General features: G+C 41.0%; 1 protein-coding gene across 1 annotated transcript in view; it reads left to right on the top strand.

Moving 5' to 3' along the window:
- The window catches only part of slc46a1 (solute carrier family 46 member 1), a 78,537-nt gene extending 52,175 nt beyond the window's left edge, over positions 1-26,362 (top strand). Inside the window, exons 5-6 of the mRNA XM_084327832.1 lie at positions 13,962-14,118; positions 20,183-26,362. Of these exons, the coding sequence (XP_084183958.1) occupies positions 13,962-14,118; positions 20,183-20,240 (215 nt within the window). The 3' untranslated portion in view covers positions 20,241-26,362. The remainder of the gene's footprint in view (positions 1-13,961; positions 14,119-20,182) is intronic.
- The last annotated feature ends 1,163 nt before the right edge of the window (positions 26,363-27,525 follow it).

Raw genomic sequence — 27,525 nt, 5'->3', positions numbered from 1 at the left:
CCAGTCGATCCTTCCTTTAGTGTGTAAAGTGGATTTCCTCCTCTTGTAGATGTTTCCAAGAGCAACGTGAGCTAACATGCTAACTCGCTAAGCTAACGTTAATGTAAACAAAGCTCTCAACGGACTTCTTCTTTCTTGCATTTCGCAGATTCAGACGTCCTCATCGCCGAATTGTGTTATATCCTGAGGACTTCTTAACCTCACCTGTATAACAATGATTACCGGACCACTAAAGTTACTTTAGTTTAACACATTATTCTGACTACAGCTCCGGTACATACGTGCAATCACTTCCGGGCACCACAGCTGTGAACTACGGCAAGTATTTAAGGACAATACAGACCCAACGTTGAGAAAAAGATTAACGGCGTCAATTATATTATCGCGCAATACTAGTCTCGCGATAACGCAGCACGTTAACGGCCCAGCTCTAATTGGTAATATACAAACCGGAAATGGATCGCATCGATCAACATCACATAATTGGGATCTGTTTGCTCCACTCTCATCGCCCAACGCTACGAGGAGACTGACGTGAGTTTCAGCGTTTTTCTTTATCATTTTCGATACAAACTGCTCTGATCAATATATCACCCATACTACATAAATCATTTAACGTCGGTCATTGAATTATAAATGACCCCCCCCCCCCCCTCCGTTCACCCGCAGATGATCAGTCATGATGTTTAGGACCATGTACAGTTGAAATTTTTAATATAGCATGGATCGGTATCAAACTGCATTTGATAATCTAATATATGCATTTATGCCTATATCTCACGTTCTATGAAATACTGCAGAAAACGATAAAAACATATTTATACTCTAGACGGTATTTTAGTATGAATGTGTGAATGAAAAAGTAAAACGTTCCTACATCCTGAACGATAGATAATTGATCTTGAATGGGCCATAGTAATGTCAATTTAGCAATACAATTTAAAAAGTTATAGCCCTGCAAAGAAGGTGAACATCTCCATAGACAAATAGCGCTGGCAGAGGATGGTTTAGGATGATCAAAGTGGTGGCAGAGAATGGGTTAATACGACGCATCGACGCAAAAATTCGGCGTCGACAAGTTTTTATGATCGACGTCGTCGATTATGTCGACTAATCGTTGCAGCCCTACACTCAATGCAATAGTATCCAGCTGCATGCCCGAGAAGTAAAACCTGGGCCGGACTTTTTTTGATGCACAGTCCCAGCCAATCCAATCCAATGATGTGCAAACCATCCGGGAGATGATAGGCGGCGGTATTTGCCCTTTGCAAGCTCAGACCCATTCCCAATGATAACGTCAGGCTGGATGGATGAAAAATGAATGGATATCGCTAATAAAAGAAATAACGATTAAAACCCGACTATACTCGTGATTGGCACTCAAGCGATGGCGAGTTAACCCGACTATACTCGTGGTTGGCACTGAATGGGTTAAGGACTGTTGGAGTTCATTCCATGAGCTACAGGCATCATAGCAAAATGCAGATTTACCCTGTTCCGAGCAAACTCGGACCGTAACACTTTCAGTGCCTTTGATTAACGTTGATTTACCCTGTTGAATGCCACCATCCACTTCAATGTTAGCGTTAAAAACGCCTAATCTATGTTTTAAATTATGGCTATGTGTCTAATCTGCCCGTCGCTTATCAATGACTCGTTTGCAGTCAACATTGTCGAAACGTATTGTTTTTTAATCGGTTCATATCCTTTTTATAGCATTTCGAAAAGCTATCGTTCTCTCGGAAATTTCCGGGAAGATAGAAAGATTCCCTCATAAACGGCATTTATTGGAATATTCTCGAATACACGTTGTCATTTGTCGGCCTATTTATGAATCGTTTTCAAATAAACGCTAGATTATCGATAGTATATGTGTACGTATGCACGCTATAGACGGGAGCTGAAAAATCGATTCTCTCGTTCCCGCAAGATCACACACACACACACACACACACACACACACACACACACACACACACACACACACACACACACACACACACACACACATGGCACATAGGGGACACGCTGTTATCTCAGCGAATACAGCTCCGATTACCCCAAGACTGGTAACATAGACTCCTTACCTTAGATCAGATGTTCTCCAAAAAGATTATTCCAATTCCTGATTGCCATTCCAAATATCGATCGCGTTGATTGATTGATTATTGGCTGCTGTGAATATATAATCCAGGCTGCTTTCCGTCCCGCGATCACTTCCATGTTCATCAGACGGCTTGCCAGCACAAGGAGCCAGTTGGCTCCGCCTCTACAGATCTACAGATCCCAGGTCAGTCTAAGCGACTGACCTGCAGTTACACAGGGATAGACGATAGGGGGCGCTTTTTTCCAATCTGAGCTCCTGTAGGGGCTGGTGTACCAACGGGAGACTCGGTTGATGAAATATGAATTCAGATCGCTAATAAAAAAATAAAACGATATTTGTCGTCGTGGGCACTCAATGGGGGGGCTGATAAAACGAGATATGTCGTCCGTGGCACTGAAAGGGTTAAGGACCAGCCAGTCACTAGAATGGGTTCCATAGATTCCTAAATGTAATTACAATAATGATGTAGTATAAGGAGGTAGCTTACCAATAAGGCCAAGGGCTTTAAAAATGAACAAATACCAATGTTTGTTGCGCCTCTCCATCAGAGAGTTCTCAGATCAATTGATACAAGAGTAGACTACTTAAAACCATAGCTTCAAATGCATCAAATCCTTCACTATGATTGTCATCATCACTATCTGGCTCAGAGTCCTTTTCATTTATATTATCTGTAGGGATGCCCCGATCGATCGGCCAGCGATCGGTATCGGCCGATATTCAGTATAAATATGAGATCGGTGAATTCCGATAATGCTTTATTTTCGCCGATCGTGAAAACCGATCGAAGACGAGCACGAAAAACATGATCCAATTATCAGCGGAGTTCTCACTGCGCCTCCCCCTCCCAGATCCCTCATGTCAACAAGCTCCGGCAATAGTCTAGTGCATGAGCAGCTCCGTGAGCTAGCTAACGTTATGTTACAAAGGGTCAGATTAAACCGAATATATATATTTATTGCTTGATATCCCTTGTATAATATTTGTATATCGTTTGATATCCCTTGTATATTATTTGTATATATACACGGAATATCCCTTTACCTGTGTACAAACCAGAGTAATATTCGCTCTCCTATTGGACAGCGACCCCTAGGCGCCAACGACCAAGCCCCCAACGGCAAGTTCAAAGGCAACTCCGGGCATGTCTCAACATGTCCAGAGTCTGCGCAGTAATACGAGACAGAACTGAGGTTGGCACTAGATAATTCACCTTACGTATAAATACGGCGCAGGTGTAAACAGCAGTAGTTCAGTTCAAAACCTTGATGCCTTCACCACGAGACAACGTGCAGTGAAGTGAGCCACTTTGCCTCTAAATAGAGCCTTGAGAACCGCGTGCGAATAGATTGCTAAAGTGTCAGAGTTTAACGCAGTAACGTTGAGTGCGACTTAATCTAATGTGAAGTAATAGTCTATAATTTATAGTGTATCGTGCGGCTACAGTTCTTCAGTGACCAGCATTACCACCGGTTCGTCGTGTATATAGCTAGTGCACTTATCCAGGCTGGGCGGCCTAAACTCGTGCCCCCACCCGAGGAGTCCTAGACGAGAACCGTTGGATATGTACACCGGAGAACCTACACCGGCGACTGCAGAACCATTTCTGGTTGGATTATATTGCTTTGGTACCGTGACCGTTGGAGAAGAGAACCGTCGATCCCACTGTCGTTTGGGATTTACCCCCGTGAGGATCATCACTCGGGCCCGCCTCTAGGAAGAGGCTGGCTAGCTGTCTTCCATGCTGTCGAGCATACTGGATTATAGCTGTTGCTTTGTCTGCCGATCAAGGGAGTACATGCACTGGCTCCTGTATCTGGAGCCTCGTTATTCCTCGTTGACCCAGACTTTGTACCCGAACATTCCTCTACCCCTGCCGGCCTTACACCCGGAGGGAACCCCCCAGTGTCTCCAGCTGGTACTAGTGTGCCCTATGTAATTGCTATACCACAGGTGGCGTCAGTTTAGACCCATTCTAGTATTCATACTATTCTCATTGACTTACGCTCTTGACTGACTTTACGCATGTTCTTCGCCATACAAGCGCGAGCCTAATTCTCAATCTGTAACCTAACATTGCCTAATAATAATAAATACCCTCCAAATAGAACTTTATGTGTCAATGCCGTATTCTTGTGTGGGTGTTCACCATATATATTCATGTACTGTATGGCCAGTAATTAAAGTACATAACTAGTAGTGGTTTAATATATCATACTCTTTAATACAGTCAGGGAATTGTACCCCTCAGTTACAGTTACTGTTTAAACAAAATGACCCAGTCAAGTCAACTATTCACTTTTAGTTTAATACATGAGTCATTGTCTAACGTTATCTAGCTGGCTAGCTACTGATAGCTCCTGATATCAACAAATGCTCCGGCAATAGTCTAGTGCATGAGACCTCCGTTAGCTAGGTAGCTAACGTTAGCTCACGTTAGCTCACTGTTTAAACTAAATGACCCAGTAAACTAAATAGTTCACTTTAGTTTAATACATGAGGCATTGTCTAACGGTATCTAGCCGGCTAGCAGTAGCTACAGATAGCTCCTGATATCAATGTCTTATAACATAATTGACATTATTCATTTTTGGAGCTGTTGGCTAATTAGCTATTGTGCTTCATAACTGAACACTGCGAACATCTTATACGTTTCAGACCCTGTTAGTCAAGTTGAACTATCGCTCTGACTGGGGACGCTGAGGGCAGGCTGAATGTGATTTGACCAAAGCAGAGTATACACACAGACAGTGGAGCTGTTTGCAAATAGCGAGCATTTTGACTTGTTGCGTGGTGGCGATGTCTCGCAGATAATACAACTACAAGTATAATTATATAATATATATATTTTATAAAAATAAAATAATATATATATATATTTCTTTTTTTATATAAACCAAAAACGATCGGTATCGGCAGTGTATCGGCCGATATTGCTCATAGACGATCAGTGATCGGTATCGGTGGCAAAAAACGTGATCGGAGCATCCCTAATTATCTGCATCATCCTCAACATCCACAACAAGTACCAATGCTTGTTGAACAATTTACCACTTTTCTTTTTGCCATTTTATTATAAAACCAGGAACAAGCTCCTCTCTCTATCCTCTGTTACGTGTCTGTCAGCTTGATCAAGAGCGCAGAGTGCATTGGAGTATGGAGAAACAATAGTAATTTTCCATTGGTCCTCCCAGCACGTGTGGCCATTTCTAGCATTGCCATTGGCTATAGGCTAAAAGCTCAGTGAGAGATAAATATATGAAGGGGATTTACTGGCCTTGCATTCGGAAGACAGAAACAGACCAATCTAGATGTTTCAAGATTTTAGTACATTTAAAGTCTAACTTCCGCGCTCCGCCAAACAGGCTGTGGCAAAGAGAGATACAATATGCCAAAAGAAGAGAATCTCCCGATTCAGATACAATGTAAAGCGAGGCTTTATCACAAACGATTCCAAAGATATTTCATGTTTGCAAAACATGTCTAGTGTTGCATGGGTGTGACGCTCGGCTTTAGAGGGTTAAGGAGGAACTGTGGTCATAGATGTGAAGCGTCAGGCTTTAAAGAGAAACTGTGGTCATAGATGTGAAGCATCAGGCTTTAACACTGTCAGTGCCAGCAGGGGGCGCACAATTTAGTGCTTGAATGCCCACCATCCACTTCAATGTTAGCGTTAATAACGCCTAATCTATGTTTTAAATTATGGCTGTGTCTAATCTGCCTGTCGCTTATCAATGACTCGTTTTCCAGTCAACATTGTCGAAGCGGATTGTTTTTTTATCGGTTCATTTTCGTTTTATAGCATTTTGAAAAGCCCTCGTTTTCAAGGAAAATAAAAAGATTCCATGATAAAAGACGTTTACTGGAATATTCTAGAATACACAAAAACGTTGTAATTTTTCGGCCTATTTATGAATCGTTTTCAAATAAACGCTAGATTATCGATAGTATATGTGTACGTATGCACGCTGGAGCCACAAGCTGAAAATCGATTATCTGAGTTCCTCATCAGCGATCGCACACACACACACACACACATAGCGGACACGTTGATATCTCAGCGAATACAACTCTGATTATCCCAAGACTGGTAAAATAGATTCCTTACCTCAGATCAGATGTTCTCCAAAAAGATCATTCCAATTCCTGATTGACATTTCAAAAATCGATCACTACTACTATCGATTGGCTACTGTGAATATATATTCCAGGCTGATTCCCGTCCCGCGATCACTTCCATGTTCATCAGACGGCTTGCCAGCTCAGGGAGCCAGCTGGCCCCGCCTCTACATATCGACTGATGCCAGGTCAGTCTAAGCGACTGACGTGCAGTTACTCAGGGATAGACGATAGGGGGCGCTTTTTTCCATTCTGAGCTGCTGATGGGGCCGGTGTACCAACGGGAGACTCGGTTGATGAAATATGAAATCAGATCGCTAATAAAAAAATATTATCGGAATATGGGCGTGCGCATGGGAGTCAAAGATATTTTGACAGTGATATCCCAGGGAGAAGCCCAGCGCGCACACACATTTACACACTCCTGCGCGCGGTCCCTCTCTCTCTCTCTACCAGGGAGAAGACCCTCCACGCGCGCCGGTCAGGTTGTGTGTGTGTAAATGCGTGTGTGTTTGTTTCCCCGACAGAAGCTCTTGTCCCTCTCTATCTCTCTCTCTCCCTCTTTATCTCTCTCTCTCCCTCTCTCTCGCTCGCTCGTTCTCTGCCTCTCTCTGTCGGCACACGCTTGAGGAAGTGCAGGTTTTTCCACTCGCATGGTTGCGCTAGTTATGCAGATCAGTGCCTTATTCACGTCAGCAAAACAGTCAAATCAGAATTACCTAATTCACTGATGGAGGAGATTGTCTCAACTGAATTAGAGCAATCTGCCAAAATGGTAATTAGAGACACAGACCCATTGATACTACTAACCCCCCATTGCTATAAAACAATTCTAAACACTGGAAAAGGCCATTTATAAGACACAGGACCTTTAACACTATGGTCGCCGATGACGTGTTTAGACGTCATTCCTAGCCATGCTCATTCTGCCGAAGACGCCGTAACTCGTCTTTGATATCAATATTTCAAAAATCTGTGATCGAAATCATATTTCCCATATTGGCCCTGAGATACACTGCAAAGCTCCTCTCAACTCTCTAGCGGTTCAAGAGCGCCATCTGGTGGCCGATCGGCAGATCGCCAACAGGAAATGACCCTGTGAACCGGAAGTGCTCATCCATATGTCGTCCGGGCACTCGCTATCGTTAGAGAGACTCCGTCTTGACACAGTGAACATCGATCGGTGCAAATAACTCGAAAAAACAACATGATTTGGACGTATATACTATTATACAACCTGGAAATGGATCGGGCATTTCTCCATCCCATAATAGAAAAAATTCTGTTCCACGCTCATCTGCCAGCGGCGCGAGGAAGCCACGGTGAGTTGCAGCGTTATATTCTAACGTGTTCCATATAAACTTCTATGATGATCATATGACCCACACTGGATGAATCATCTAACGCTGCCCACGGAATTATAAACGCCCCCTCGCCCATCCGGTCAATATCAGATGATACGTAGTAACTTCTAGAACCACGTCCAGTTGAAATTTTTTATCTCGCGCCGATTGCTATCAAACTGTATTTCATCATCAATATAATGCATTTGGAGCTATAAATCAAGTTCTGGAGAAAGCTGCAGAAAACGATAAAAACATACTTATACTTTAGACCATATTTTAGTATGAATATGTGAATGAAAAAGTTTAACGTTGCTACACCCTGAACAATGGATATAGGACATTGAATGGGCCATAATAATGTCAATTTAGCAATAGAATTTAAAAAGTTATAGCCCTGCAAAGAAGGGGAACTTCTCCATAGACAAATAGAGCTGGCTAGGGATGGTAAATTATTCATTTAACCCATGGCGATCAAAGTGTTAAGGAGGAACTGTGGTCATAGATGTGAAGCATCAGGCTTTAAGGAGGAGCTGTGGTCTATGTTGTGTTTAGCTCAGGGTTCCCTTTATGCACAAACATAAAACACATGAACAAACACGCATGCATACATGATGAAAGAATGACATCACATCGACCGTGATATTGACTGAATGCTGAGCCCCCCCACCCCCCTCTCTTCCTCTCAGATCAGCAAATAGACCATAACAAATGTAAATACTTAGGCGGCTGGGTGGCGCAGCGGACTAAGCGCTCGTCACAAACGCGAGAGACACTGGTATCGAATCCGGCTGTGAGCGTTGCCTCCGGCTTGGCCGGCCATCATACTGGCTCAATTGGCAGAGTCAGCGGGAGGGAAGCCGGTGGGTGGTAATCTGGTCGTTGTAAACAGCGACTCCTACAGGTCGGTCAGGGCGCCTGCACAGCGAGGAAGGGAGATGGTGAGGGTAGTGTGAGCCTCCCACACGTTACACCTCGCCAATGAAAGTCCGCGCTGGCAGGTGAAAAGAAGTGGCTGGCTGACTCTGCATGTATCGGAGGGGACATGTGATAGTATCTATCAACCCTCCCTAGACCGACCAGCACATGCGAGCAACGACCAGGAAGGGGAGGGGGGAATTGGCATGATGACTAAATTGGGATGGGAGAAAAACACAGAAAAACAGGAGGAGAAAAAGTGGATGAAAAATACCAAATATAAATACATAGACATTTTCTTGTCTGCAAGTGTTGCACATGGTGATTGTTGTTGTCGAGATGTCAATATAGACTGAACTGGTCTTACACAAAGTGCCATGCCATTAAGCTGCCACTAGGGGCAGAGTGCCTAAGGATCCACATCTTGGAATAGCATTATAGAAAGATTTACTGTAACGGGATTTCGTTGGTATCCCGACTATGAGCGACCTCTGATAGCTGGAATATCCCAGTATTACCTGGGATGCTGATGTACGTAGGGGTATTATTAGCTAGTATTTGGAATACTCACTGCATGTACACTCAGTTCCCTCTGTTGACTATACTCAATTTATACCTATCTACTGCCCTCACCGTCTACAACTGCCTTGCACTGTAATCATAACTACCTACCTCAACCTATAGTCTACCCATATATTACTGTTTACATACCTGTATGATAGCTATGTACAATAATACTATTATACTGTATATACAGTGTTTGGATATATCTGCATATATACCTGTATATATATATATATATATATATATATATATATATATATATATATATATATATATATATATATATATATATATATATATATATGAGCCTGGTGGGGACCAGACTCACCACGGTTCAAATACAAACTAATTCAAAGGTCCACACGAGCAATATCAATCAATAAGAATATTTATTGAATTAAGGCTAAATCCAGTTTGATAGGCAAGAGAATGGTCATAAACAGTCCGATGGTCAAAAACACAAAACAGGCTTGCAGACAGAAAAAGGGATTGTTCAATACTCAGGGTATATATATTATTCATAAAGTCCTGCACATTAAAATTTGTAGATATGGTGTACATACAAACCTTGGAAATCATTTTTCGTGCTAAGAGTAAAAGCCTACCAGTTTGTATTCAATGGGCCTCATTCATGAAGCGATATAAGAACAGATTTCGTTCTTAACTAGCATTTCCTCTTATTTTGTTCTTACCTGGGATTCAGCAATCTTTTCTTATTGTTGCTTTTCTCTCAGGCAAGACCAAATTCTAAGAGTGGTCGAGAGCACTCTTACCCAGATAAGAAACTCTTACCCAGATGAGAAACATTTAAAAAAGCCTACCATTCATAATAATAATAATACATAAGATTTATATAGCGCTTTTCCTACTATTCTCAAAGACACTTTAGAATAGAATGAATAGAATAGAAATACTTTTATTATCCCGTGGGAAATTTGACACTGCAAATCGCTCAACATTTAAACATTTAGACAGAACAGTTCACGAATTAGAATAATAAACGAATCAAATCAAGTTGCCTAGGATAAGAGTAGAGTAAAATAGAATAAAAATGGAATAAAATATACAGTAAATAAATACAGTAAAAATATACTGAGGTCTACAGTAGGTGTAATATTGCACAGTGCTGTTTCAAACTAAGTCCAGGAAGATGGTAACTGCCACTCTGTGCTCAGTGATGCAGTGAGGCACAGTGATGCATTGTATAGTCTGATGGCTGTTGGAATGAAGGACTTCCTGTGCCGTTCAGTGCTGCATTTGGGTAGTGTGAGCCTAGCACTGAACCTGCTCCTCCTGTCAGCCAAGTCTGTGTATATGTGGAGGTACCGCGGTATATCACGTGGTACAAGTAGTTCGGTGGCTGTGGATGGTAAGCGGTACTGCAAGTAAACTCACTCCCCAGAGGCATCCAAACTGAGCGCTTAGGGGGGATATCCTTTCTTGGCGCAGCGGTTTGTGATGTCGGCCCCGGTGCGGGAGATCGGGGTTCAACTCCCACTCAGGGCAATCCCTTAACAGGGGTCGAATCGGAATATGAAACACAACGCAGAGCAATACGAGAGCGGTTACAGTGGTACCTATAGACCCGAATGCTCTGGGTGGAGTGAGTTTAGGGGGGTGAGTGTAACGGAGGTACCGCGGTATATCCACAGTCACGTGGTACAAGTAGTTCGGTGGCTGTGGATGGTAAGTGGTACTGCAAGTAAACTCACTCCCCAGAGGCATCCAAACTGAGCGCTTAGGGGGGGATATCCTTTCTTGGCGCAGTGGTTTGTGATGTCGGCCCCGGTGTGGGAGACCGGGGTTCAACTCCCACTCAGGGCAATCCCTTAACAGGGGTCGAATCGGAATATGAAACACAACGCAGAGCAATACAAGACCGGTTACATATAGTGGGTGGGAGGGGTTTTCCCTGATGGCCTGGAGCTTAGCAATGCTCCTCCTCTCCACCACCCTCGCTAGAGAGTCCAGCTCCACCCCAACCACGCTACTGGCCTTCTTGACCAGCTTATCCAGCCTGTTTGTGTCCCCTGCTCTCAGTCCGCTGCCCCAGCAGGTCACAGCGTACAAGAAGGCGCCCGCCACCACCGACTCATAGAACATCCTCAACATCCTTGTACAGACATTGAAGGATCTCAGCCTTCTGAGGAAGTAGAGTCGGCTCTGGCCCTTCTTGTACAGTGCCTCTGCGTGTTTTGACCCGTTCAGTTTGTTTACAAAACAAACAATATAATACAATACAGTTTTAGTAGATACAATAAAAAAATATATATAAAATGGTGAGAGAGGAAGGAGTTCATGTGTTGAAAGCAAACCATTGGTCAATTGCCCCCAAATACAGTACCCCCAAATAGGACTTTATAAACTCAGAATTTTCAATAATTATTATTATAACTTATTGCGTGCGTTCTGCTTCTGAAATGGATTATATATTGCTGTTAGAACAGTTAGATGCTGGCTGACCATATATATTTAGGTTCGGAAATACTGGATCCGTCACCTGTCATCTCTCTCTGAAAGGAGAGAGCATAGGATCAGCGGCATATATATATATCAGTTCAGTATACTGCACGATTGGTTCTTGATAAGCGCGCAGCCAGTCGTTCAGTATTGACAAAGCCTACTTTGCTAGAACGAGTTATTTCGCACTATACAGTATGTTGTATAAGTACAAGTATAAGTCTTTATTTGTCATCAGATTAACACACACACATGCGATGAGCGACCCACAGTCATTGTGTGTCATTTTGAGATCCAGTCGCAAATCGCTTCCTGTTGAATATATGCCGAACCACGGCTGTTTTACACGCGCCTCATTCGCCTTATAATGACATGGTGGGCGTGTCTGTATGCAAATGATTTTAGCGCGAACGCGCTTTTGAGTTTAAGAATGAGTGGGATTCATCATGCAAATCTCCTGGGTAAGAACCGATTTCGACGTTAAGAACGGCTTGATGAATGTGGCGGTGGCTTTTCTTATTGTTCTCTTAACACATTAACTGCCACGTAGTTTGCCCCTCTCAGCCACCACTCTAAGCCTATGGAGATGTTCACCTTCTTTGCAGGGCTATAACTTTTTTAATTGTATTGCTAAATTGACATTACTATGGCCCATTCAACATCGATTATCTATCGTTCAGGATGTAGGAACGTTATACTTTTTCATTCATAGATTCATACGAAAATACCGTCTAGAATATAAATATGTTTTTATCGTTTTTTGCAGTAATTCCTAGAATGCTAGTTATAGGCCTAAACGCATAATATAGATTATCGATTGCAGTTTATTCGTGATACACGCTATATTAAAAAATACAACTGAATATGATCCTAAACGTTATGACTCATCATGCGTGGATGAACGGGGGGGGGGTCGTTTATAATTCCGTGATCGTCAGTAAATGCTTTATGTAGTATGGGTGATATATTGATCAGAGCAGTTTGCATTAATAATAATAAACAATCACACTGAAAATGACGTCAGCGTCCTCTTACCGTTCGCCGATGAGACTGGAGGAAAAAGATCCCACTTATTTGACGTGGATCGACTAGATCCATTTCCGGTTTGTATAATAATAATAAACTCCCAAATCATATCGATTAGAGTTATGGCAGCGATCCATATACACTGATGTGTGTCTAGAGTCCCGCAACAATATGTGAGTGCCGGACGCATTTCCCAGATGCACGGAGATCACCAGAGATCCATTTCCGGTTGTAACTCGCCCGATCATCCACCAGGCGGCAGTATTGAAGCGTTGCAGAGTTGTGCAGGCTCCCACTGTATCAGCCGGTAAGAACTAATGTAAAAGCTAGATGTGTTTAAATTTTGGGAGTTAAATGATGGAATAGCCTTAGTGACGGGTTGAAGTTGTGTACTTCTCAGGGGAGATTTAAAAAAGCCTTAAAGGATAAAAGAATTCAGGAGTACAGTTTTGAGTTAAACATCAAACATTTGTTTTTTTCTTTAAAAAATATATATCTTGCAGCATATTTTAAGTTTTTCTTTCTTATATTAAAATATATTTCGTTTTTAAGAATTTGTAAAGGATAGGCAAAAATAAGCATGTGCTTCAGCCTATTCCTTTTTTTCGGTCGTTGATTTTGGATTTTGTGTGTGAGCTTGCTTTGAATATGTACATTTGTGATTTTATTTTTTAATACGGGTGTTTGATTTGTCTGTAAACAAGACCAAAAAATAAACTTCATTCATTCAAACTTCATTCATTCGGGGTAGTCGTCCGGTCCAGGGTCAGACACAAGGGGGTTTCTCAGCCAGTCCAGGGTCCAGTACACAAAGAACACCTACTCGCCTTCACCTCTCCTCTCACTACCTCTCATCTTCACAACTCCGAATACTACAATCTCTCTCTCTCAATACACAACAACTCCAACCACACCTCCGCTCAACTTACTCCTCTCTAACCTAGTGGTTATGTAGTGTGTGGGACTGGGTGTGTGCACGTGAGATGTGGGTGGACTAATGATGTGCAGGTGTGTTCTATCAGTACTAATCAGCTACCTAATTGACTCTACTCCTTCCGTGGCAAAAGTATCTCCCATCCTTCACATATCCATGGGATGGGGGGTGAGATCTGCCACAATATATATATATATCCCATACTTACTCTCAATAGTTATATCACTGGCCAGTATGGCTTACTACCATAGTATATTAATACCTGTATCACTGTACATAATTATACTGTACATACATCAGTTTGGCATATATTACCAGTAGCTTGTTATATGCTGTATATATCACATTGAATCACTTGTACATTGTATATTGTTAATGCACTTTACTGTTACATTTGCACTCTGCTTAGATTAGATACCAACTTCTTTTCATTGTAACTGTACTTGTGCTGTACGATGACAATAGATTAAAACCTTTGTCTTGGTCTCAGGTGCTCTGTTTGCATCTGTGGCCTGTGTGGAGGGGCTGTGCTCTCTGGTGGCGAGTGGCCTGTTCAACTCCGTCTACCCAGCCACGCTGCCCTTCATGAAGGGCTTCACCTTCCTGTTCGCTGCCATCCTGCTTCTCATCCCAGCTGGAATCATTGGGTGAGACCTCCCCGGCCTTAACTCTGTATGATAGCTGTACAATAGTACAGTATATATTTATATTTACAGTATAGATATCATCAGTGTATATATATATACAGGTACAGGACGGGCATGGAAATAGTAGAAAGACATAAATACAGGCAATACAAATTATAGTACAGTAGAAAAGTAAGAATAGGCAGTGTAAACAATATAATTAACTCTGAATATATGCAAATGAGCAAGTAGGCAGTGTGATCAATTTATCAAAGGCAGTGTATACATTTATTCAAAGTATAGAGGAAATTGTAAATGAGTTTAATGAGTATTTTGTTAATGTAGGCCCAAATTTGGCTAATGAAATTGACCTCCCTACAGATGGTGAAACTTATTCTGATTCACCATCAAACAGCAACTCAATGTTCCTTGGTGGTGTTTGTGAGAGTGATGTGCTAGAAGTGGTTAGAAAGTTTAAGAAAATGAAATCCACTGATAGTAATACTATTGACATGTCAACTATAAAAGAAGTCTTTGACTCTGTCCTCAAACCATTCACTTCTATATGTAACAAATCCTTTTTGACTGGTATTTTTTCTGATGAAATAAAAATGGCCAAGGTGGTTCCAATCTTTAAAAGTGGTGACATACATACTATATCAAATTATAGACCTATATGGCAGCTAGGTGGTGCAGTGGGCAAGGCGCTCACCACCAATGCAGGAGACGCTGGGTTCGAGCCCAGCTCTCTGCATTGCATTCAGCTTTGCTGGTCGTTCATACTAATACATTCGGCAGTATTAGGCGGTGGGAAGCTGATGGGTGGGGATCGGACGTTGTGGACAGCGACTCCTACAGGTCGGTTGTGTTAGATTCTGATCAATCTGGCCAGTATCACGTCTTCTTGTGTTATCCTCTCTCCATCCACTCCTCTGCGTTGTGTACTTTTAATGGTCCTGACGTCTCAGATACTGGCTGATACAATCCTTATCTCTCCCCGTTAGTGCGATCCGCAAACCATAATAATTCTCCACCTTCGTAAGAATTCGACACTTTGACACAGCGTAATACCTTACAAGGAGGAAGCGTTGTTTATTGATATAAACAGAAGCCTCAGTCCAGATGTTATCCGATTGTATTTTCATTGCTATCGTCCCTGCTGTTATTCAGTCCAATAGTGGTCAGGCCTGGTCGTTAGCCAAGACCATCCTCGTGGTAGCCGAAGCTAATGATGATGTGTCATTCCCCCCCCCCCCCCCCCCCCCCCCCCTCTCCGTGATGAGAGGAGAGAGTCTCTTCTGGTTTCTTCCCTCTTAGTTTCAGTCAGATTTTAGTCTGCCCTTACCCGGAACCACTGTCACCTTTATAGGATCTTCGTCCTAGCAATGACGGCCCACCCCCTTCTGGTTGTCATGTGCCGCTGCCATGACAACTGCTAATAACCTTTCACACATTTAAAAACGTTTCATTACTGTCAAAACCTCCATCGCGCTCTGCCTCTGTGTCTCCTGTGCTGCTCCGTTATCTTTGTGTCCTGGATCGGAATTCAAAACATTCTGCTCTGCTAACGCGGCCTGTGCCTGTGAAACCGCTGGTTCACCACCGTCTATATCATCCCGTGATGATAATGATATTACCCTCTTAAAGCGTCTCTTTATATCAGTTTATAAACCAAATATACATTGAAAAACACCATTTTCTCTCAGTTGGTGCGCCTGTGCAGTAGAATCAGGAATCGACGGGGGCGGCGTCTCTCCAAAGCGCAGACCCCCGACGCTGAAAAATCGCGCTGTGCAGGTGAAAAGATGCGACGGCTGCTACCTCGAGTACCGGAGGGGACTCGTGCAATGTATGGCTTCGTCCACATTACAGCCGGCTTGTGGGAGGCATGGCCAAACAGCGTTCGAGACAGGGGAGGGTAGAATTGGACGATACGAAATTGGGATGGGAGAAAAATAGAAAATGGGAGAAAAAGTATATAAAAAAAAATTATAGACCTATATCATTGCTACCTCAATTTTCAAAGATACTCGAAAAATTATTTGTAAATAGACTTGATGGCTTTATTGAAAAATATGGATTATTGAGTGACCATCAATATGGTTTTAGGAGCAATAGATCAACATCCTTAGCAGTAATATATTTTGTGGAAAATATATCAACAGCAATTAATGAAAAACAACCCTCAATAGGTGTATTTATTGACTTACGTAAAGCATTTGACACAATTGATCATTCCCTGCTTTTACAAAAAATGGAACGGTATGGAATAAGAGGTGTCACTCATCATTGGTTAAGAAGTTATCTAGATAATAGGTTTCAATATGTAAATATTAATAATACAGAATCACATCTTAGAAGAGTAACTTATGGTGTTCCACAGGGTTCCGTATTGGGACCCAAGTTATTTATACTTTATTTAAATGATATTTTTACAGTATCGAATATTTTGAAAATTGTTACGTTTGCTGATGATACTAATTTACTTTGTTCAGGGGAGGACATAAAATAATTATTGAAAACAGTAGAAAGGGAATTGATAAAGTTAAAGAAATGGTTTGATAGGAATAAGTTGTCTCTTAATGAAAACAAAACAAAATGTATGGTATTTGGTGGTGTTCCTACCGACTGTGAAATTAAACTGAATTTAAATGGAACCGAAATTGAAAGAGTATATGAAACAAAATTCTTAGGTGTGATTATAGATCACAAACTCTGTTGGAAGCCACATATACAATATATCAAAGGTAAATTTGCCAAATCTGTTGGCATTCTGTACAAAACAAGGGAGCTGTTAAACCAGAAATGTTTGCATATATTGTATTTTTCACTTGTGGTGCCATACATGTCATATTGTGTTGAGGTCTGGGGGAATGTTTATAAAACAAATATAGATCCTATTATTAAACTACAGAAAAGAGCTATTAGAATAATAAATAAAGCTAGTTATCTTGAATCGACAAATCCATTATTCATAAAGTCCTGCACATTAAAATTTGTAGATATGGTTTACATAAAAACCTTGCAGAGTAAGAGTAAGAACCTACCAGCTTGTATTCAATGTCTCTTTCAACCAAGAGAAGGAAAGTATAATTTAAGATGGGTGTGTATTCTTAAAACATATAAAAAGGTAAGAACTAATGTAAAAGCTAGATGTGTTTCAATTCTGGGAGTTAAATTGTGGAATAGTCTTAGCGACGGGTTGAAGTTGTGTACCTCTCAGGAGAGATTTAAAAAGGCCCTGAAGGATAAAATAATTCAGGAGTACAGTTTTGAGTAAAACATCAAACATTTATTTTCTCTTATTTTTTTCTCTTAAAGAAAAAGAAAAAAAATATATCTTGCAGCATATTTTAAATTTTTCTTTCTTATATTAAAGTATATTTAGTTTTTAAGAATTGTAAAGGATAGGCAAAAATAAGCATGTGCTTCAGCCTATTCTTTTTTTCGGTCATTGAGTTTGGATTTTGTGTGTGAGCTTACTTTGAATATGTACATTTGTGATTTTTTTCTTTTTTTCTTTTTGAAAGTCCACACATGTGTGTTTTTGATTTATCTGTAAACAAAGACCGAAAATAAAACTATTCATCATCATCATCATCATCAAGGGTGCAGATGAGGGTCTGTATGCCCTATCAGTTATATTATATATTACAATAAATATGGTTACAATAAACTAGAATCTAAATATATACTATGAGTAAGTAAAGTATACAGTATACACAGGTGCAGTATACACAAGGTACCCTAACCGACGTGATATACGCCATGTTATAGTCCGTGCAGTTTAAATATATATATTTATTCTTACCGTATCTATAGATATATCCACATCTGTCTGTACATACCTGCACATAATCCTTCTACATATCTATACTATATCTATATCTATATCCAGGTCTTGCTTGAAAAAGAGATAATTGATCTCAAGTGACTACCTGGTAAAATAAAGGTAAAATAAAATATCTGTACATATCCCTTACCTACTCTTACTAGTTACGCTGCTGGCCAGTATGACTACTACCATATTGTCTTTATACCTGTATCACTGTACATATTAATACCACAACTCTGTACCATACATCTGATTAGCACTAGTACACTCAGTATATTTTATACCTAGTTTAATCACCTGTACATTGTATATTACTATTACAAACTTTTTTTCATTGTACTGTACTTGTGCTGTATAATGACAATTTTAATCGAATCGAATCTAATCATAAAGGTAGAATCTGTAATGACATCAAACAGCGACCTCTAGGCAAAAGATGACAACATGGCACTGCACTTTGTTTACAATTTTGGTTTTGGTCTGATTTGTGGATTGGATTTCGGTGGGGATAGGAGAAGGTTTGCTGCCCACACCTCAGGCTCTGCCAAGAGACGTCGGTAGAAATTCAAAGCACAATACCAAGCGGGGCTCTTTTGCCTAGAGGTTGCTGTTTGACGGCATTACAGATGATACCTTTGGTTGATTGCGATGACAGACAAATATTTAATAGACTACAAATATAGCAACAATTAAATAAAAAAAAGAAATACATAACACATTAACTGCCAGCAGCAGAGGGCGCTGATCCCCCTTCATCGCCAGGTCTTTATTCAATGGATATAGTTTTAGACTGCGACATTTGCGAGTGCTTAAAATATATCTTATATTATATCTATGGGTCTAATAAAGCTGTCGACTGTCAGTGAGTTGCTTCTAGTCAACATGCCCAAAACAGATTGTGTTTTCATCCGTACATTTCCGTTTTATACCGTTTTGAATAGAGTATGGTTTGGGTGCTTTTGAGTAATTCCAGGAAAAAGACGAGAAAAAGGCATTTGACTGTAATCCAGTCATTACATTGTAATTTTTCGGCTGATTATCTAATCATCCTGAAATCAACGCTAGATTATCATTATTATATCTCGTCATGCATACATGAAATGACCGTCGTAGCAGGGCGCTCGCCCCCCCCCCCCCCCCCCCCCCACCACAATCGCGGTAGAAATAAATATCAGATCAACGATCAGATCGGCTCCTAAAACACACCAGCCCATTTACAATGGGATGCAATAGCTCCGCATAGCAGTAGAGGGCGGTGTTGACCGTCTGCCAGCTCAGACAGGGTCTTAAGGGTATACCAGAGGCTGCAGCTATGAATTATGAATAGATATAGCGAATAAACTAAATAACAATCCCAAAAACTAGTTAACTAGTTTCTGGCGCTGAACGCATGGCGGGCAATAACGAGTTAACTCGTTTTTGGCGCAGATTGTGTTAAAGTACTCGGGTGTCCCTGTATATCTATAATCTAACATATCATGTTGGACTATTTGACAGTGGCATCACATTGAGTATTTGATTCATAATTATGATTGATTTCATGATTATGTAACTAATGGCAAGCTGTAACATAACATTGACAACAAAGAGCAGAGTTGAGAAGGATGTAGCTGTGGACATATGCCTAAAACATAAACCTTCTTTTATCCCCAGGAGTGTGTGTGCATGTGTATTTTTTGGCTAATATAGTTGTGAAATTGGTATTACATTTAGCTCCCAAGTGGTATTAAAAGGTCTTCAATTTTACTTGTTGAAACCTGCAAATGATGATAAAAACTGAATTTGAGAAAGAATCTAATGGATTGTCTTTACTAACTTAAATGGACTTGAAGTGTGCAGCTGTATTATCATATATATTATCTATCAGCAGATACTCAATATTATAGGGAATATATAATTGTTTTGGTAACATTACTTGTGTGCAAAATGACATGACAAGTTGACAACATTGTTTCAGTAAAATAGTATGTACAAAATGTTATCATAGAAATTATTTGTATTCATACAGATCATATCAATATCTGTATCTGTTAGGATGTGGCCAGGCGGTGGAAACATTTTCTGAGGCAGGTTGTCATCACCCAGTGTTTTGTTTTTATCAGTGCAAAAACAGGCTTTTTAAATAACCAACATTTAAAAATCTAAAGTGTCCCTTTTAAAATAGTTTCCAGTACCCATGCTGGTAGAAAGCCAGGGTCCACCATACAACATAATAGTGATCCCATTTGACATGTTCTATTGTCTGTGTAGGAGCCTGGAGTGTCAAGACAAGAGGAGAGGGAACAGAGAAGAATCCATAACCTCCTGACACCCAAGACACTGTATGTCTGCCATGTCCAAACAACATGGAACCAAGGACTTCTGGGGGCGTTTGACATTTACCGGGGCCAGTTTCTAATTGCAGCCACCTGTAGGTCCTCTTTGAGAGTGGTTTTGAAGGAGGGTAGGGATTCACGTTCCTTTACGGCTGTGGGTAGGCAGTTCCACATTATTGTGGCATTAATGGGCGACTTCAACCTGCCTGACTCATCTCAGTTGGACAGTGGTCTCCCTCCTACAATCCTTTGACCTGACTCCCACTGTCATGCCTCCCACTCGCAAAGCAGGCAACTCCTTGGATCTCATATTTCAACTCCAGCATCATTAACACCACGGTAACTCCCCTGCATGTATCTGACCATTCCTTCATATCCTTCTCACTAACTCATGCGGCTGCAACGCACTGCTTGCTGGCCTTCTGTCCACTGCCACCAAGCCTCGTCAGCTCATTCAGAACGCAGCGGCCCGCCTGATCTCAAACCTACCGAAGTCAGCCCATGTCACCCCACTTCCTAGGGACCTACACTGGCTCCCCATTGCCGCACGAATCCGCTTCAAGGCCCTCGACTTGGCATACCGTGCGGCAAAGGGAACCGCTCCTGCCTACCTCCGGTCAATGGTCTCTAACTACACACCCTCAAGACCCCTACGCTCTGGCCGTCTCAGACCCACTCCTATCCAAGCTCCGGGAGGGTCATCAAGGAGAAGCCGACTATTCTCAGTCCTTGCCCCACAATGGTGGAACGAACTGCCCACCACAGTTAGGACAGCCGAAACCCGTCCAATCTTTCGCCGTCGACTAAAGACGCACTTCTTCAACCATTATCTGAAATGAAGAAAAAAATTCTAACCCTAACTAACCTTACTGTCATGCACTTGTCCTAATACACTCAACACTTTGATGAACATTGTTACTCAGCTGATAGAGTTCAAGTTCAAGTTTATTTATTAGTTGTCATACAAAAATACAGAATACTTTTATATGAAATGCTTTTTTCTGTTTTGCTCCTGAGAGTGCTAGATCTTAGAGCTAAAAATAGATAAGTATAAAATAGAAAGGCAAAGGTATGTAAACAAGTGTAAACAAAAGTGTTCAATATACATAATATACAGTACAATGCAGAAATGGGATGAAGTACAACTTAGGGTTGTACCCTTCCTGATGACTTGTCGTACAGAACTTGTAAGTCGCTTTGGATAAAAGTGTCAGCTAAATGACTAAATGTAATTGCAAAACGTGTTTAGTCCCTTGTTTGAGCCGAATCTGGGTTGAACGTGATTTGTGGAACTCCCTCTGGTGTTGTGGTCGTGGACTTCACTGACCTTTGGGAAGTATTTTGACAGGTACATGGGTATTTTAGTAGTGTATCTTGTAGACCAGGCCCATTGCAAGTTGCTGTACTCTATCGTCTACTCTAAGCCATCCTAGATTGTCAAAATGGGCAGGGGTAATTGATATCAGCCAGATATTGTGGAAGATTCCTTTTATGACCTTTTGTTAACAACCCCCTTCCCCCATCCTGGGCCCTCATTTATCAATGTTGCGTACGCACAGATATGTGCGTACGATCATTTCTAAGCAAAGTGTGGGACTTTGAACGTGTGCTTGACTTTGTGCGTATATGGCGCCCAGCGGTAGAATATGGAGACTGCAGACGCGGAAATAAGCTTCCATGCATTACTTCCAACACTGGCGCGTGTTCTGTATGAACCGTAATTCATTATAGTTCATTGTAAAATAGCGACAGTAGTGTAATTATAACGGGCTCACGCGCGAACAAGAGGTTGGCCTGCTTGTTTGGCACGGGGGGGGGCAGACGCAGAACACCCACCTCCAAACGTGATTAAATATTGTTTAAAATAAAAAGCGAAATACTATTATTTTGTGTGTCATGTTTCCAAATAAGATTGGTCACAACGAAATGCTTTCTACTTCAATTTGTTGGTTAGAATAGATGACCTCCGTTGAAACTTCACTGAGACTAAAAGACAGTCTATTTGTGAGCTCCCACACAGACGTGATAATAATAATAATAATAATAATAATAATAATAATAATAATAATAATAATAATAATAATAATAATAATAATAATAATAATAATAGCTTCATTTTATATAGCGCCTTTCAAGAGACCCAATGTTGCTTTACATAGATAGATACGGGGGGAAATAACAAAGTAACAAACATAGTGGACAGACACAACATATAAATATGATGATGGGATTCAAGTTCGCGTTTTTATTGATCACATAGGCAGGCTATACATAGGCTACATGGCACGGTCCATCGTGATATTGGAGATGGATCGAGCAATAGACTGTTACTGTCTGTACCACCCATGTAGCTGTCAAAGCTCCATCACAAATGCAGTTATGTGAATAGAAAGGTTCTTGTATATGCTCTCGTATTATTGTTTATATAGGCTACCTAATACCGACATCAAAATAGATTGTATGCCTCTACAAATCATATGCAGGTAGAAAATTTTCGGAAAATCCGTCGCGATTTTTGGAATGAAATTGACGGAGAACTTTAATCCCTGGGTATTAATCGAACGAAACGAAGAAAAAGCAGTCATATTCCAGCATGGTTATTAATGACACCAATGGCAAACAGTGGTTAACGGTCTTTATTAGTGTTTGCGCTGCCCTGAGGCAGCAATGGTCTTTAGGAAGTTAATAGATGTCTGTCAGCCTGTCGCGTATTTCTCCCAGGCGTTCGCTCGGCTTAGTCCACTTTTCCACATTTCATGGGAAACGTATGTTATGTCAGTCTTTTCATACGGAGCAGAAGCATGGACGCTGAATGAAGAGGCAAAGAGGATGATAGACTCTTTTGAAATGTGGACGCTGAGGAAGATGCTGTGCGTCTTAAGATAAGATCAAGAATGAGGAGGTACTGAGAAGAGCGGATATGCAAGGAGGACAGCTGCTAGAGAGGTTGAAAAAGAGAAAGATGGAGTTGTGCAGGCATGTTCTGAGAGGATCCAGCGGGGAGATGTTCAAGAAGGTGGTGATGGGGAAGGTGGATGGAAAGAGAGGAAGTGGAAGACCAAGAAGAGGCTGGGTAGACGACATCTGTGATTGGAGCGGAGTGAGAGGCGGAGTCACGGAGTTGGAGAGAAGAAGTGGGGACAGAATGGGTTGGAGAGTGATAGGCAACCTTCGGAACGAAGAAGCCACCTAATGATGTGATTATTCACGCTTATATGTCACGAGTCGAACAAACCTCAACATTATTGCCATAAAATACAACGTATATTGTTTCTTTACCTTTCTGTGAACGTCTAGGAAAAAAACGTACTGTAAATCTACTTACAGTAGATTTCATTCACGGTCTTTGCTGCCCTGTAACGGGAGCCTGGTGGGACTAAATCCAGATTTAACTCTGCCATTGGAAAGAGGAGATTTGGGCCAATCGATAGATGAATGACATGGCCATAATAAGGTCATTTATATGCCTTATATTCTATATTCATATTTCAAATTGCATGTGTCCGGATGGCAAAATTCAGTACTGTATCTACAAAAAACCCTGTAAATCATCTGCCCTTTGTTCATTTGCTTAGATTTTTTGTACATTTGATCTCAAGAAGGTGCTGCATTGGGGCTTGACACCCGCCAAATGCGGGTAGAATTCGGCAGTGGCGTGTAACTCCGTCACTCTTACCAGCCACTTTGGCGGGTGACCTTTTTTCATTTCCTCATCACCCGAATCCGCCCCTCAATTAATATCGCAGCAGGGGGGCATAATCCACCGAGTTCTACCCCCGGGAGAAATCTTACGTCGTAGCTTGCGCAAAATCACCCAAATCATTCCTTTTTCCCGACGTTTTTGCTGATGGAAGGGCATTTGGAAGTTGTAGAACTGACCAAGATCTACCCCGTGAATATTTTGACGGGGATCGGAATACGGGCGCGTACGTGGGAGCTCGCGCAAAATCGTGGAAATATAAATACCTATATTTATTACTTTTTTGGTAGGGGCGCGAGCGCAGGGATTTTTGAAAATGCTGAGTGGCTAGTGACTTTGGAAAACCACTAGCCACAGTGGCTCGTGAGCCAAAAAGTTAATGTCAAGCCCTGTGCTGAATGATTACATTTTTCACTCTTGGTCAATGTTAGCATGGTGTTGTTCACCGTCAAAGATGGAGAAGAAATTTATAATAATTTATATTCTCCTTTTTGGTTCATTACAATTTACTCAAGCATAGTAACAGACACAATATTTCTACAATGGACCTTGTAGAAGTGGAGAACTCTTCCATTTTACTTAAGGTATGTACTTTTCTGAAAATATGACTAGGGCTTAAGAGGTTATTCACAATAGACGCCCTGGGTTCTTTAATGACCAGTTGGGAATTCGGTTAATGTCTCATCTTCATCCATGCAATTGTAATAGGCAAACTTTCAGTTTGCTAAAGTGGTACCTGTTGCATCTTAGGCCACAAATTGACTCTTCTTCCTAATTTTACGATCAACGGTTTATAGTGACCCAGGCCCAAATGTGATTTTATTTTGTGTCACTTTAGGTAAAAATAAATTGCAGACCTCTAGTAGGTAATTATACTAGATATAGTGTTATATCTTTTTAGCTTGAGTTTTATGTTTTTTTCTTTCTAGAGATATCACAACTGAATAATGGTGATTCCATTCCGCTTTAATAGTGCTGTAAACTGTTGAATCACACCCTCTCCTGCCATCCTATATGTTTCTATGACTCTGGGACCAACCTTTCACCAACCAACAGTGATGGGGCAGCTGACTTTTATTAGCTAATACAGAGGTGACATTTGTCCACCACTCACACCAAAGAACCAGGAAGTAACCCTGTGAATTAACCCTCCTCCATCTTGGAATGAGAAACAAGGGCTGAAATGGCTAAATGTGGGTATACTAGTAACACATTATATGTTATGGCAATTACCAGCGTTAATGTCCTCTTGACTAATGTACATCCAGGTCAACAGCCCAGTGCCACCTGATTTCTGATAGGATGTAACTGTTCTTGAGAAATGCAAAAGACCCAACACGCACTATAGTCCCACCATTTGGCCAAATGCCACCAAATTTGACAATGCACTCCCCTCGGTTCTCAATCAGTAATACTCCCACGGAGGGTGAAGCCGATCAGATGAACAGTTCTCGAGAAACAGGACAGACAGACACACACAGACAGATTTCTTCCTTTATGGTTAGATGTGGAACTAGATATAGACTTAGATCTAGAACTATATACTGTACATAGATAATATACCTAGATATAGACCTATCGACCTAGATATAGAACTATATACTGTACATAGATATAGACCTAGCCACATCCTCTTTCTCTTCAGCATGTCTGAGCGCTGCCTCTCTTTCTCCAGGAAGCATGTATGCATTTGTTTTGTTAATCTCCAGTACAGTCTTGCTGCATGTGTTGCAGTTTTCAGGGGTTCTGGATCCATTTTCTTAACTCCCTCGACAGCAGTAATTACAGCAATTAGCAGGGACAGTAATTTGATTAAAGCATAATGGTAAATGCAATGTCATGTAGTTACTGTAGATAATTAACACTAATGAAATTACAGATTGAACCATTCATTTAAGAAAATGTATTATTGCTTGTTGGATTACACATGGGTTTTGGTTGAACAATTGATGTTCATTTTCACTCACATTGCCCCTAGACACATTTCGAGTTGTATACACTGTTGGAGAAAAGTAAAATGATTGGAAAAACAGCTATTATCGTTCTGCTTCCTCATTTACTATGGAGACTATTATTTATCTGCTCAAATCCTCAGCATTAATGACTATAGCTACTTAAAACTGTTGTGATGATGAGACAAAAAGATTAACATTGTTTTTTTATGCATTTCCAAGAAACACATTATTCAATATCCAAGTATAGTTTAAATACAAACTAAAACCTGCACCCATTTTGCAGTGTCACATACGCCATAGCTAGGTAGCTAGCCAACTGCCATGCTCTAGTGGAGCCTAGCGTTCTGTTGTGTATTGCCAACTGAAAATAAGATAACCTAGCTAGCGGTTAGTTGTTCATACTTGAAGGTGACTGGAAATGTAGTCTATTCGTAAAAAAGTGTAGTCATCCTTAAATTAATACAGCGATTTATTAACATGTCTATTCTAGTTATCCTTTTATTATTGCACAATCGAAGTGGGCATGGCCAACCGCATTTCACTGTATGCCCTGGTATGTATATGTGATGAATAAAACTCTTGAATCTTGAGACTAAAATGCTCTGTGGTCAGAGATATTACAGTTACAGTACATCACTGTAACCTCGCCATCCCTTCCATAAGAGCAGATGGCTCACACTCTGTCCTCCCTAGTGTCTTTCTCTCTACAACAGATAACACTGGATAGCCCCACAGCGCAAGGACACGGGCACTAGTAACACAAAGGTCAGGCCGCAATCGTACAGGGAGGGGAAGAGGGAACCAGAAGTGCTCTCAAAGGGGGAGGTGATGATGGGTTAAGTGGTGTTTCTATTCTGTGCCACTTGAGAGACACACTCCTGTTGGTTTAAGTCATGTGACCAAAAGCAATGCTTTATGGTGATGCTATTATACAGTATTAAATAGTGGTACTGACTGATAATGTCTTTAATACTTGAACAAGATGGGTTATTCTTTGTAATAAGATGAGTTATTCTTTGTAAAAACAAAGGCTATGCCAATGCTAGGAGGTATATTTATAAGTCACAACTAGTTTCAATGAACATGTTATTGGAATAAAGATTTCAATAAGTGGTCATTTCATTTATACATTTTGTGTTGGGGACTGAAATCAAACCTTTATTTATTCTTGAAAGGACAATTGAGGTCACCCTAATTTCCAATGTCATCGAGACTTAGATATTTCAATGCATAATCTTTTACAATATAATAATAAATATGAATAACTTGTCTATATAGCACTTTTCATACATGGACCACAGTCCAGAGTGCCCCACAGCAATTAGTATTTTTAAAACCATGCGATTGGAAAGAATAACCAGACTGGGTTGTATCCAGACCCCAGGAAGAATAGTCGCTGCTGAGGCAGTGACTAATGGGGATCTGAAATAAAGAAACCAGAAGTTCAAATTACTGCACTTTACTATTTATTTTTGGATAACACGTTTATTGTTTTTACTCGAGGGAGGACAACATGTATGCCTGTGACACTGAGGGGGGTTATTGTACTAAACACTTGAAGAAACAAAACCTAATTCCACATTGACAGTGTTGTTATAGGAGGTACAGTATAAGCACTGCAGG

Source organism: Notolepis coatsorum, assembly GCF_963971535.1.
Source record: "Notolepis coatsorum genome assembly, chromosome: 1".
Classification (NCBI taxonomy): Eukaryota; Metazoa; Chordata; class Actinopteri; order Aulopiformes; family Paralepididae; genus Notolepis; species Notolepis coatsorum.
The sequence above is the reverse complement of the archived record's forward strand: the minus strand, read 5'-3'. Positions and strand labels throughout refer to the sequence as shown.